Genomic DNA, 10,779 nt, shown 5'->3' with positions numbered 1-10,779 from the left:
GTATGCAGGTCAGGAAGCAACAGTTAGAACTGGACATGGAACAACAGACTGGTTCCAAATAGGAAAAGGAGTTCGTCAAGGCTGTATATTGTCACCCTGTTTATTTAACTTATATGCAGAGTACATCATGAGAAACGCTGGACTGGAAGAAACACAAGCTGGAATCAAGATTGCCAGGAGAAATATCAATAACCTCAGCTATGCAGATGACACCACCCTTATGGCAGAAAGTGAAGAGGAACTCAAAAGCCTCTTGATGAAAGTGAAAGAGGAGAGTGAAAAAGTTGGCTTAAAGCTCAACATTCCGAAAACGAAGATCATGGCATCCGGTCCCATCACTTCATGGGAAATAGATGGGGAAACAGTGAAAACAGTGTCAGACTTTATTTTTCTGGGCTCCAAAATCACTACAGATGGTGACTGCAGCCATGAAATTAAAAGACGCTTACTCCTTGGAAGGAAAGTCATGACCAACCTAGATAGCATATTCAAAAGCAGAGACATTACTTTGCCAACAAAGGTTCATCTAGTCAAGGCTATGGTTTTTCCTGTGGTCATGTATGGATGTGAGAGTTGGACTATGAAGAAGGCTGAGTGCCGAAGAATTGATGCTTTTGAACTGTGGTGTTGGAGAAGACTCTTGAGAGTCCCTTGGACTGCAAGGAGATCCAATCAGTCCATTCTGAAGGAGATCAGCCCTGGGATTTCTTTGGAAGGAATGATGCTAAAGCTGAAACTCCAGTACTTTGGCCACCTCATGCGAAGAGTTGACTCATTGGAAAAGACTCTGATGCTGGGAGGGATTGGGGGCAAGAGGAGAAGGGGACGACAGAGGATGAAATGGCTGGATGGCATCACTGACTCGATGGACATGAGTCTCAATTAACTCCGGGAGTTTGTGATGGACAGGGAGGTCTGGCGTGCTGCGATTCATGGGGTTGCAAAGAGTCGGACATGACTGAGCAACTGATCTGATCTGATCTGATGGGATTCTATGTTTAATTGTTGGAGGAATTGCCATACTGTTTTCCATAATTTTAAAATTTTCTCCATTTATTTGTATATTCCATGTTTCTTCCTTCTATCCTAAAGTTCCAAACTAGCTTTGGAATATGTTCCTTCTGCCTTGGGAGGGGGGCATGGTGGTGGTCTTTTAGTGCAGATCTATTGGAGACAAAGTCTCTCAGCTTTTGTTTGTCTAAAAAAATTTGCCTTTGTTTTTTAAAATATTTTATTTTTAATTGAAACATAATTCCTTTACAGTGTTGTATTGGTTTCTGTCATATTTCAACACAAGTCAGCCATAGGTATACACATATCGCCTCCCTCTTGAGACTCCCTCCCACCCCTCTAGGTTGTCACAGAGCACCAGGTAAAGCTCTCCGTGTCAGACAGCAAATTCCCACTGGCTATCTATTTTAGTTTGCCTTAGTTTTTACAGAATATTTTCACTAGCCATAGATGGCTAGGTTAGCAAGGGCTTCTCCTTTCAGCACCTAAAAGGCATCATTCCGTTTGTTCTGGTTTCTATAATTACTCTTAAGAAGTAAGCCATTGTTATTGCTATTCCCCTGAGTTTAATGTATGTTTTTTCCTGTGGATATTTTAGATTTTTCTCTCTATACCTTTGACTTTCAGAAGTTTGATTCTGGAATGCCGAAGTACAGTGTTTTGGTATTTATCCTGCTTAGGATTTACTGAGCTTCTTGAATATGTGAATTCGGGTCTTTCATTAATTTTAGAAATTTCTCAGCCATCATCTCTTCGAATGTTACTTTGGTGCCTTCTTTCTATCCTCTCCTGCTGGGTCTGTTTTTAACATAGACTTTCCTCCAGATACAGGAAATGAGAATCTCTTTAGGTGCTGCCATGTGGGCAAGTCTTTTGGTGCTAGGTTTCATTGGCTGCCCTGAGTCTGTTGTTCTCCTTTTTCCAAATTTTCTAGGGCAGTAAAGAAAAACCAGCCAACTCTACACCTCATATCATAGTCATTTATTTCATATCCTTCAAGATCTAAGGCAACAACATAAGGGATCCACCTCAGGTGAGATTCCTGGCAACTGATGCTATATCCAAAGAAGCAGAAAGACATGGGCGTTTGGGATGGGCAGCTGTCAGTGTATATGGTCAACTCAAAGGGAGCCCAGAGAGATGTGGTTGTGGTGTCAATAGCAGCTCCTATGCAGGATAATGGGCAATGAGGGAAGTTCTTGGGAGAAAAATACTGGCTTAAAAATGCATAAAGAATGCTGAAATTAGAAGTTCACTGCTTTTGTAGCACTCAATGAAATAACGGATCCAGGAACACCCATTATAGTCTGCAAAAAACCATTAGGTCAGGTTTTGGGAACTTCATAATGGATGGATTATACTGCCGACTTCTAACCCCCAATCAATCCTAACCTGACTAAAAGCAGAACAGCCAGTCACAGTGGGGACCCTCAGGTCAGACAGAGGAAAGAACACAGCACCTCCTGTGAGGCAAACAAGCCAACAAAAGTGAATCTGAATTTAAATCCAGTCTCTAGATCTAACTGCGTTTACTGCCCCCAAGAAAATAATAATAATGATAAGGCTATAGAAGGACATGTGAAAAGATACTTTTAAAAAAAGCAGTGGTCCCAATCCCAAACTGAGAAATTCTATAGGAAAAAATATTCTGTTTCTTCAACAAATAATCGTCATGAAGAAGAAAAGGGGAAGGAGAACTGATGTAGGTAAGGTAAGACATGAGAACTAATGAGAATAATCCAATGGTTAAAAAAATTATGAGACAATTGAGACATTTTAAAAATTGGGTGTTAGTTGATACTAGGGAATTACTGTTAAAGTTAGATAATGGATACATGGGAACTACTTGGTATTCTGTCTTCTTAAGACTGTTTATCTTCATGACTAAAATTTTTGGAAAGCGGTTTTGTGATAGAGAAAAGGAGAGCGCATGCAGAAGGATGTAGATTCCGGGGAGACGGAGCATGTTTTTATGCTGAAGGAGATAGTGAGGACCCCAGAAAAAGGAGAAATCGCTGGTGGAGCCAGCTCTGGAGAGTCCTGGGAGACAGGGTGCTGGACCCAGGTGGCTGGCCTTGTCAAGGATTCCAGCTCCTGTCCTGTTCACAGATTTGATCTTCATTAGCCCTTAACTCATCCCATTAGATGAGTGTAATAATTCCCATTTTAGAGATGATGAATTAAAACTCAGAGAGGTTGATGACTCACTCAGAGTCAAAAAACTGTAAATGGCAGATCCAGGATTTTTACTTTTTTTTTTTCATTCAGCTGCACCAGGTCTTAGCTGCAGTATGCAAACCCTTGGTTGTGGCACGTGGGATCTAGTTCCCTGACCCAGGGATTGAACCCAGGCCCCCTGCATTGGGAGCATAGTCTTAGCCACTGGACCCCCAGGAAAGTTCCTAGATCCAGGATTTAAACCAAAGTTTCTGTGCTTCAAGCTTTTGTGGTCTGCATGGCTGCAAGACAGGCTGAAATGTCTCACGGGGTGGGGAGGGTGACATTCCAACCGCTGGAGGTGAAGAGGGAACAGCAGATTCAGACTTCATGACTGATGGCCCGTGTTCCTCATGAAGCTGGGTGGGAGGTTCTTGAGGACAAGGGTACAGGCTCTACCGCTCTTTCTGGGGCTGCCAAGGAGCTGGGGGGTAGTGAGTCACTTTCCTGGTCCAAGACCATCTTTGCCTGCCAGTGAGACAGAGGTGTCCCCACAAGGAATTCAGCAGGGAGAGTGATCAGGTCCCTCTCGTGGCCCTTTCCCACTCCGCTGCAGCTTCAAGAAACATGGATGCAATATAGAGAGTGTTAGTTGACCTAAGCTGTATGTGGGTGCACGCGTGCACAGTTGCTTCAGTCGTGTCTGACTCTTTGCAACCTCACGGACTGTAGCCTGCCAGGGTCCTCTGTCCATGGGATTCTCCCAGCAAGAATACTGGAGTGGGTTGCCATGCCCTCCTCCAGGGGATCTTCCCGACCCAGGGATCAAACCCTTGTCTCTTAGATTTCCTGCATTGGCAGGCGGGTTCTTTAGCACTAGCACCAGCTGGGAAGCCCATATGCATCAGCACACAGTGGAAAACTTCCAAGAAAAGCTCATGCAAGCTCAGCTGCTACTGAGAGCCCCAGTAAGGGAGGAGATGTCCGAGCCTCCCTATCTCACTGTGCTCTGATTGCACCTGAACTTCTGTTCTCTGCATAGGTCTGCCCTGCCCCTGGGTGGTGACCTGTGTGCATGGAATGAGGCTAAAGGAGGAGCCCAAGAATCTTGTCTGGGTGCCAAAGAATCTTGTCTGGGTTCTTTGGGGGCCTTAGGCAACAGAGAAGGGAGAGATGAGGCAGGCTGCAGGGAGGAAGCAGGACCCATTGCATAAAGAATTTTAAACAAACGAATTGGGTTACATTGTGGCTTTATGGCATAATAATAATTAAGAACTTTGGCTTTGAGGTCAGATTCATTGTGATTATCCCAGCTCCATCATTTACTGCAAGCTTGGGCAAGTTACTCCACCTCTCTGGGCCCGGTTCTGGTGCCTCAGGGGTCCCGGGAGCTTGTGGGGCTGGGTAAAGCTTTGTTGCCCTCTGGTGGCAGACAGAGGGTGTCACTGAGAGGCTGAGTCCACTCTCGGACAGCTGGTGAGGAATGAGGATGGGCACTCTTTCCTCCCACAGAGCAGACCTCAAATCCGGCTTCAGCATTAGGAGGGTGCCAACCGGAGGGCCCCACCAGGGTCTGCTGAGGAGCCTTGGTCCATCTCTCCATGACTCATGAGGTGACTCAGGCCCTCATAGGGGCCAGCCAAGCTGGGTTTGAGTCTGGGTGATCCTGAGTTGGTCTCTTGCCCCTCTAGGCCCTCTCAGTCCTTATCAGGATGACAAACATGTCAAAACACTAGGCTTAGGCATTGAGGTTGCTATTACCTACATGCCTTAACGCTCTCTCTCCCACCTTTGTCCATTCATTTATTTCATTCATTTAACTTCCAGCCAGCAGCTGTCTGCCAAGCACCAGCTCTGGGCCAGACCCTGAGCTGGGGTATCAGGGACATGGCTGCCCTCTTAGCTCTGTAACTGTCTGTTCATCTACTGTGGTGTGCGCTTTCATTCATGGAGGATCCATTTCTTTACTGAGTGTTCATTCATTCTTTCTCATACTCACTAACTTCCTCATTCACTCATCCATCCATCACTAGGTTATCTCAATTGCATATTCATTCATTCTTTACTTTTTCAGACTCCTTTCCTTCCTCTCTCCCTCATTCCTGTGTTCTGCAAGCATTCTAAAAGCACCACTCTAAGCCAGAATTAGATGCTGGGTTTCTGGCACAACCCTCTCCCCAGACTTCTAGGTAGACAGATGGTGAGGACACCCTGTGACTGCCACATGCCAGCCATCGGGACTCAGAGCAGGGGGAGCACCAAGAAGGGAGCAACTGACTGCCTGGAGGAGGAGGCTGGGTCGGGGCAATCAGAGAAGGCTTCCTAGAGGAGGTAGCATTTAAACCACACTAAGCAGGGTGCAGGGCTTCCCAGGTGGTACTAGTGGTAAAGAACCCTAGAGCCAGTGTAAGAGATGTAAGAGGTGCTAGTGTGATCCCTGCGTTGGGAAGATCCCCTGAAGGGAGGGCATGGCAACCCACTTCAGTATTTTTGCCTGGAGAATCCCATGGACAGAGGAGCCTGGAGGGCTACAATCCATGGGGTTGCAGAGTCAGGCATGACTTAGCAACTAAACAACGAGGAACACACCTGTAGTTGAACAAATTGGGTTTATCGCCTCAGTTTGAGAAGGAAGACCGCATTTACCTCAGTAAGACAGTGTTTAGGGGATTCCCTGGCGGTCCCGTGGTTGGGACTCCACACTCGAGTTTAATCCTTGGTCAGGGAACTAAGAGCCTGCAAGCTGCACTAATGGCCAAAAAGAAGGGTGGGGAGGTGGTTAAAAAGGCTTAGTATGGAATTTGGGCCTGGGTTAAGTGATTTGGGGGAGGATTTGAGTAAATGGGCTTTTACTCTGGAATAGATGTTAGGAATCAGGGACAATTTTATGATTGAAAGCCTTAAATATTTAAAGTCTAACCGGATAAAGAAGCAGCGGTTACTCATATTAGTCAGAATGGGGGAAACGTTTGGTCTTTTTCTTGTTCCAACGATATTCTTGTTTTCATCCGACTTTAAACGTGATTACGGAGCAGTCTTCTTTATGCCTTGCGACATCATGGCCCTAGAATGGCTTTGCACGACAGTGGTGTTTAGGAAATTGTCTATGTCCAACAGGAGAATCCCAAGGTCTAGCTGTGAGTGCCAGGCCAGCTCCCAGATGCAAGGGGCAGCGCTCCTCTTTCTCGTAGGAAAGGCCCGTTCACGCGACCGAGGTGTATCTGCTGGGTGCCAGGCGCAGAGTGATTCGAGGCGGGCAAAAGAGATACGGCCCCAGTCCTCCGGGAGCCCACATTGACGTCGGTGCTGTCTTAAACAGATCGTCAGCAAAGGCAGAGGCAGTGGACCAGACCCAAGGAACAAAGGCCCGGGCGAGGGGGTGGGGGGTGTCGAGAGAGTTAGCAGGGTGGCGGGCGAAGCCACAACTCGCGCCGGGACTGCAGAGGTCGGCGGGGGCCAGAGCACACAGGGCCACCTCTCCCCCAGGAACGTGGGCGTTCGCTGCGCTGATCTGCTCAGAAACAGGGGAAAGAAATCAAGCCGCTTTAATCAAAATAACCCACCCGGGCCTCGAGCTTATGAATATTCAGCAGCCTGCGGGCAACTCCGCTCCGGCCGCGCCCACCTAGGAGACTGCGGTTGCGTCACTGGCGCGCGACTCTGTCGTCACACACGCGCGCCGCCGCCCGCCTGGGAAGGCAGCTGTCATGGCGAGCTCGGCGGCTTCTTCTGTGAGGCCGCCGAGGCCCAAGAAGGAGCCGCAGGCGCTCATCATCCCCAAGAATGCCGCGGAGGAGCAGAAGCTCAAGTTGGAACGGCTCATGAAGAACCCGGTGAGACGGGGCGCGGGCTGACGGCCCTCCCGAGTCCCAAACCCCTTCCCTTCCAGCGTCTCTGGGAGCTCGCGGGCCCTCTTCCCCCGTCTCTGAACGCGGGAACTCAGGAGCCAAAGCCCAGGGTCAGACCTTGGGAAGGAATAGGCGAGCCGGAGACAGTGAGCTTTCTGCTGCGGACTGGCTTCCCGTGCTTGAAGACTCTTTAACTTCGTGTGAAGGGAAGCCTTAGACTGGAAAGATAGAGTCCTTGGGTTAGCACAAGAATTTATTCTAAACAGCATTAACTGTTAGGCATTGGCCGAGAGACCTGGGGGTTGGAGGTCTCCAGTGATAGATAATGACTGACGTTCTGACTTCTGCCCTGATAAGTTGAGTTTAGCCCTAACAAGGCTGTGGGCTGTGATAGGACACAGAATATACAGGATGAAGTAAAGCCAGAAGGGAGAAAATAAACTCAGCTTTGGGTCCAAGAAACAAAGCAGCCTTACTTCACTAGTTCAGTTAAAGAATTTTGGTTGTAAAAGACGTCACTTTGTCAGCCGGTTTATACATAACAAACGCTTTCACGTTTAAATGTTGCAGGATAAAGCAGTTCCAATTCCAGAAAAAATGAGTGAATGGGCACCTCGACCTCCCCCAGAATTTGTCCGAGATGTAATGGGTAATGTCTGTGTGTGTGTGTGTGTGTGTGTGTGTGTGTGTGTGTGTAAATACAGTTTTTAAAGTGTAGGTATAAAACCTCTAGTTTTTGTTAATTATATCCCCATGGCGGGGTGGGGTGGGGAGTTCATTGATCCAATGTTTTACTCTTACAATGAAGGGATATTATTGGTTATGGTTTGGCATTAGAGAATCTTCTTTGTTTTTTAATGATATCTTGTTTTTTTAAAAGTGGAATAGTTTTTATTTTGTTGGGTTGTAAATTAACACAGTTCTAAAGTAGAGTAAAGAGCAGGTGTAAAAAAAATTAGAACCACCTGTAGTTCCGTGGTTCTACTTGTAACATTTTGATACAGCCTTGGAAACCTCTTTATAGTCAAAACCACTCATGCTTCAGAAAAAATGTTTTTACAAAAATACAGTTGTTCTACACATACTATTTGAAACTTACTCTTTTTAGATCATAGCATCTTTTCAACTCAGTAGAATCCTAGCATATCGTGTGAAATCCTCTGCTTGGGGAGGGGAAAGGTCACAGACTCTCTTTTAGGTTTCTGGTCTCTGAACCTTAATCTGCTTGTTCTGTTAATACTGTTTGAGAGTGGAATTTTTAGGGACTTCACATTCAGCATTCATGTGACAAGTATTTAATGCTACCTACAGTATGCCAGCCACTGTGCTAGGTTCTGGGATACAGTGGGGAATAGGGCAAGCTTGATCCTTTCCATCACTTCTGGTATCTGTCTTTGGTCCACTTTGATTAAGGGTAGCCTGTATTGGTAACTGGATCTCATCAAGAGCTCTGGACTGTCCTGGCTCTAGGTTCAAGCGCTGGGGCTGGCAGCGGAGAATTCCACGTGTACAGGCATCTGCGCCGGAGAGAGTACCAGCGCCAGGACTACATGGATGCCATGGCTGAGAAGGTTAGTGAGCCAGGAGGCTGGGGTTTAGGCGATGTGCACTGAAACCTGAGGAGAATAAGCAATTGAAGAGTAGATACATCTGGGTGTGGCTTGAGTGAGGGCTGCCTTCTGAAGTCAGCACAAGAAACAGATGGAAGGTAGAGTCCAGGTTACTTCTAGGTCAGGCCCAGCACGGCAGGGCGCTCCCACTAGGAAGTGAGTGAGGGGAGTGCGTCTGCCAAGTGGTAGAGAGCCCAGCGGGGTCCCCTGTCCCCTCCAGGCCATTTGCCATGGAATAGGAGGCAGGCTCTCACATCACTGGAGTTATTATTTCTCTATAATTTTCTCTCCTTTTGGCTGAATGTCTGTAATTCCAGTTGGCTGTGTGTCTGGTGCGAGAACTGTGCTTTCAAGTGTTTTTGCCTCTTTGAGTTTTCTAGCTTTGAGGCTGGCATTTCTTCATGACATAATAATTGATTAAGAATTGAGAATATCTGTGAGTTTCTGGTGGTCTAGTGGTTAGGATTCAGCACTTTCCCTGCTGTGGCCTGGGTTCAATCCCTGATCTCAGAACTGAGAATCCCACAAGCCTCCAGGGCGGGGCATGGCAAAAATAAATACAATTTTTAAGTTAAGAATTGAGAATTGCTTTAGAAATTGTATTGTATAAGAACTCTTAAGTTCTCCATTGCTTGATAGGAAAGGACAGAAACCTCTCTCCTATTGCTCTTAAGAAATATTCTCTTGGAGGGAGGAGGGAGGAGGGTTCGGGATGGGGAGCACATGTATACCTGTGGTGGATTCATTTCGATATTTGGCAAAACTAATACAATTATGTAAAGTTTGGAAATAAAATAAAATTTAAAAAAAAAAAAAAGAAATATTCTCTTGGACATTTCACTTGTTTTCTTTTTGGAATTGGGTTTTGGAGTTCTTTTATCCACACCAGGAATCTTGTTTGATTTTATACTAGATTTAAATTGAGTCTGTAACTTGAATGAGAATGGATGTCAGAGTGTTGAGTCATCTTTTCTAGAAACTTTGTCTTTTTTGTTTGTATCTTTTTGTATCTCTCAGTGATCATCTATGGAGATTTCACACATGTCTCACTTTTTGTTCAAAGATTTTTTTTTTTTTAAGTATTTTGATTGTAGTGATCCTTTACATATTTATTGGCCTGGCCAGAATTGAGTTTGAAAAAGTACCTTTATGATTTTCGAGCGGAATGGGGTAATTGCCGTGGTGGTTTGCACCTGGTATTTGTGTGACCTCCAGCCCTTAACTCGGCCCCCGGCTGTTGGTGGTTCTCCAGCTACTGCTCATCTCTAGTGTTTAGTTTCAGGTGACTGGTCACACAGCTTTGCCAGGTCACTGATGGCTTTGCACTGTCAGGAATAGCAAAACTCTGAGTATAGACACTTAGTTCAGTTCAGTCGCTCAGTCGTGTCCGACTCTTCGTGACCCCATGGACTGCAGCACGCCAGGCTTCCCTGTCTATCACCAACTCCCAGAGCTTACTCAGACTCATGTCCGTCGAGTCAGTGATGCCATCCAACCTCTGTCAGCCCCTTCTCCCGCCTTCAACCTTTCCTGGCATCAGGGTCTTTTCTAGTGAGTCAGCTCTTCCCATCAGGTGGCCAAAGTATTGGAGTTTCAGCTTCAACATCAGTCCTTCTAGTGAACACTCAGGACGGATCTTCTTTAGGATGGACTGGTTGGATCTCCTTGCAGTCCAAGGGACTCTCAAGAGTCTTCTCCAACACCACAGTTCAAAAACATCAATTCTTTGGCACCCAGCTTTCTTTATAGTCCCACTCTCACATCCATATGTGACTACTGGAAAAACCATAGCCTTGACTAGATGGACCATTGTTGGCAAAGTAATGTCTCTGCTTTTCAATATGCTATCTAGGTTGGTCATAACTTTCCTTCCAAGGAGTAAGCGTCTTTTATTTTTTTGTGTGTGTGTGTAATAAAGTTTTATTAAAGTATAAAGGAGATAGAGAAAGCTTCTGACATAGGCATCAGAAGGGGTCAGAAAGAGTACCCCGAGTAAGCGTCTTTTAATTTCATGGCTGCAGTCACCATCTGCAGTGATTTTGAATCCCAAAAAAATAAAGTCAGCTACTGTTTCCCCATCTATTTGCCATGAAGTGATGGGACCAGATGCCATGATCTTAGTTTTCTGAATATTGAGCTTTAAGCCAACTTTT

At 46.0% G+C, this 10,779-nt stretch overlaps 1 protein-coding gene across 3 annotated transcripts in view; it reads left to right on the top strand.

Moving 5' to 3' along the window:
* Positions 1 to 6,826: 6,826 nt before the first annotated feature.
* Positions 6,827 to 10,779, top strand: part of PRKRIP1 (PRKR interacting protein 1) — a 38,527-nt gene continuing 34,574 nt past the window's right edge. For 2 of the 3 annotated variants that reach the window (XR_011564101.1, XM_019988218.2), the window contains exons 1-3: positions 6,828 to 7,001; positions 7,587 to 7,665; positions 8,487 to 8,587. Coding sequence is in view for 2 of the 3 variants with exons in the window: in XM_019988218.2 (XP_019843777.1) it covers positions 6,876 to 7,001; positions 7,587 to 7,665; positions 8,487 to 8,587 (306 nt within the window). In the remaining variant the exon portion in view is untranslated. Of the gene's footprint in view, positions 7,002 to 7,586; positions 7,666 to 8,486; positions 8,588 to 10,779 lie in introns of all 3 variants that reach the window. The other variant, XM_070780085.1, reaches the window with a different exon arrangement.

Source organism: Bos indicus, chromosome 25, assembly GCF_029378745.1.
Source record: "Bos indicus isolate NIAB-ARS_2022 breed Sahiwal x Tharparkar chromosome 25, NIAB-ARS_B.indTharparkar_mat_pri_1.0, whole genome shotgun sequence".
NCBI lineage: Eukaryota > Metazoa > Chordata > Mammalia > Artiodactyla > Bovidae > Bos > Bos indicus.
Note: the sequence above shows the minus strand (reverse complement) of the source record. Positions and strands in the feature narration are given on the sequence as shown.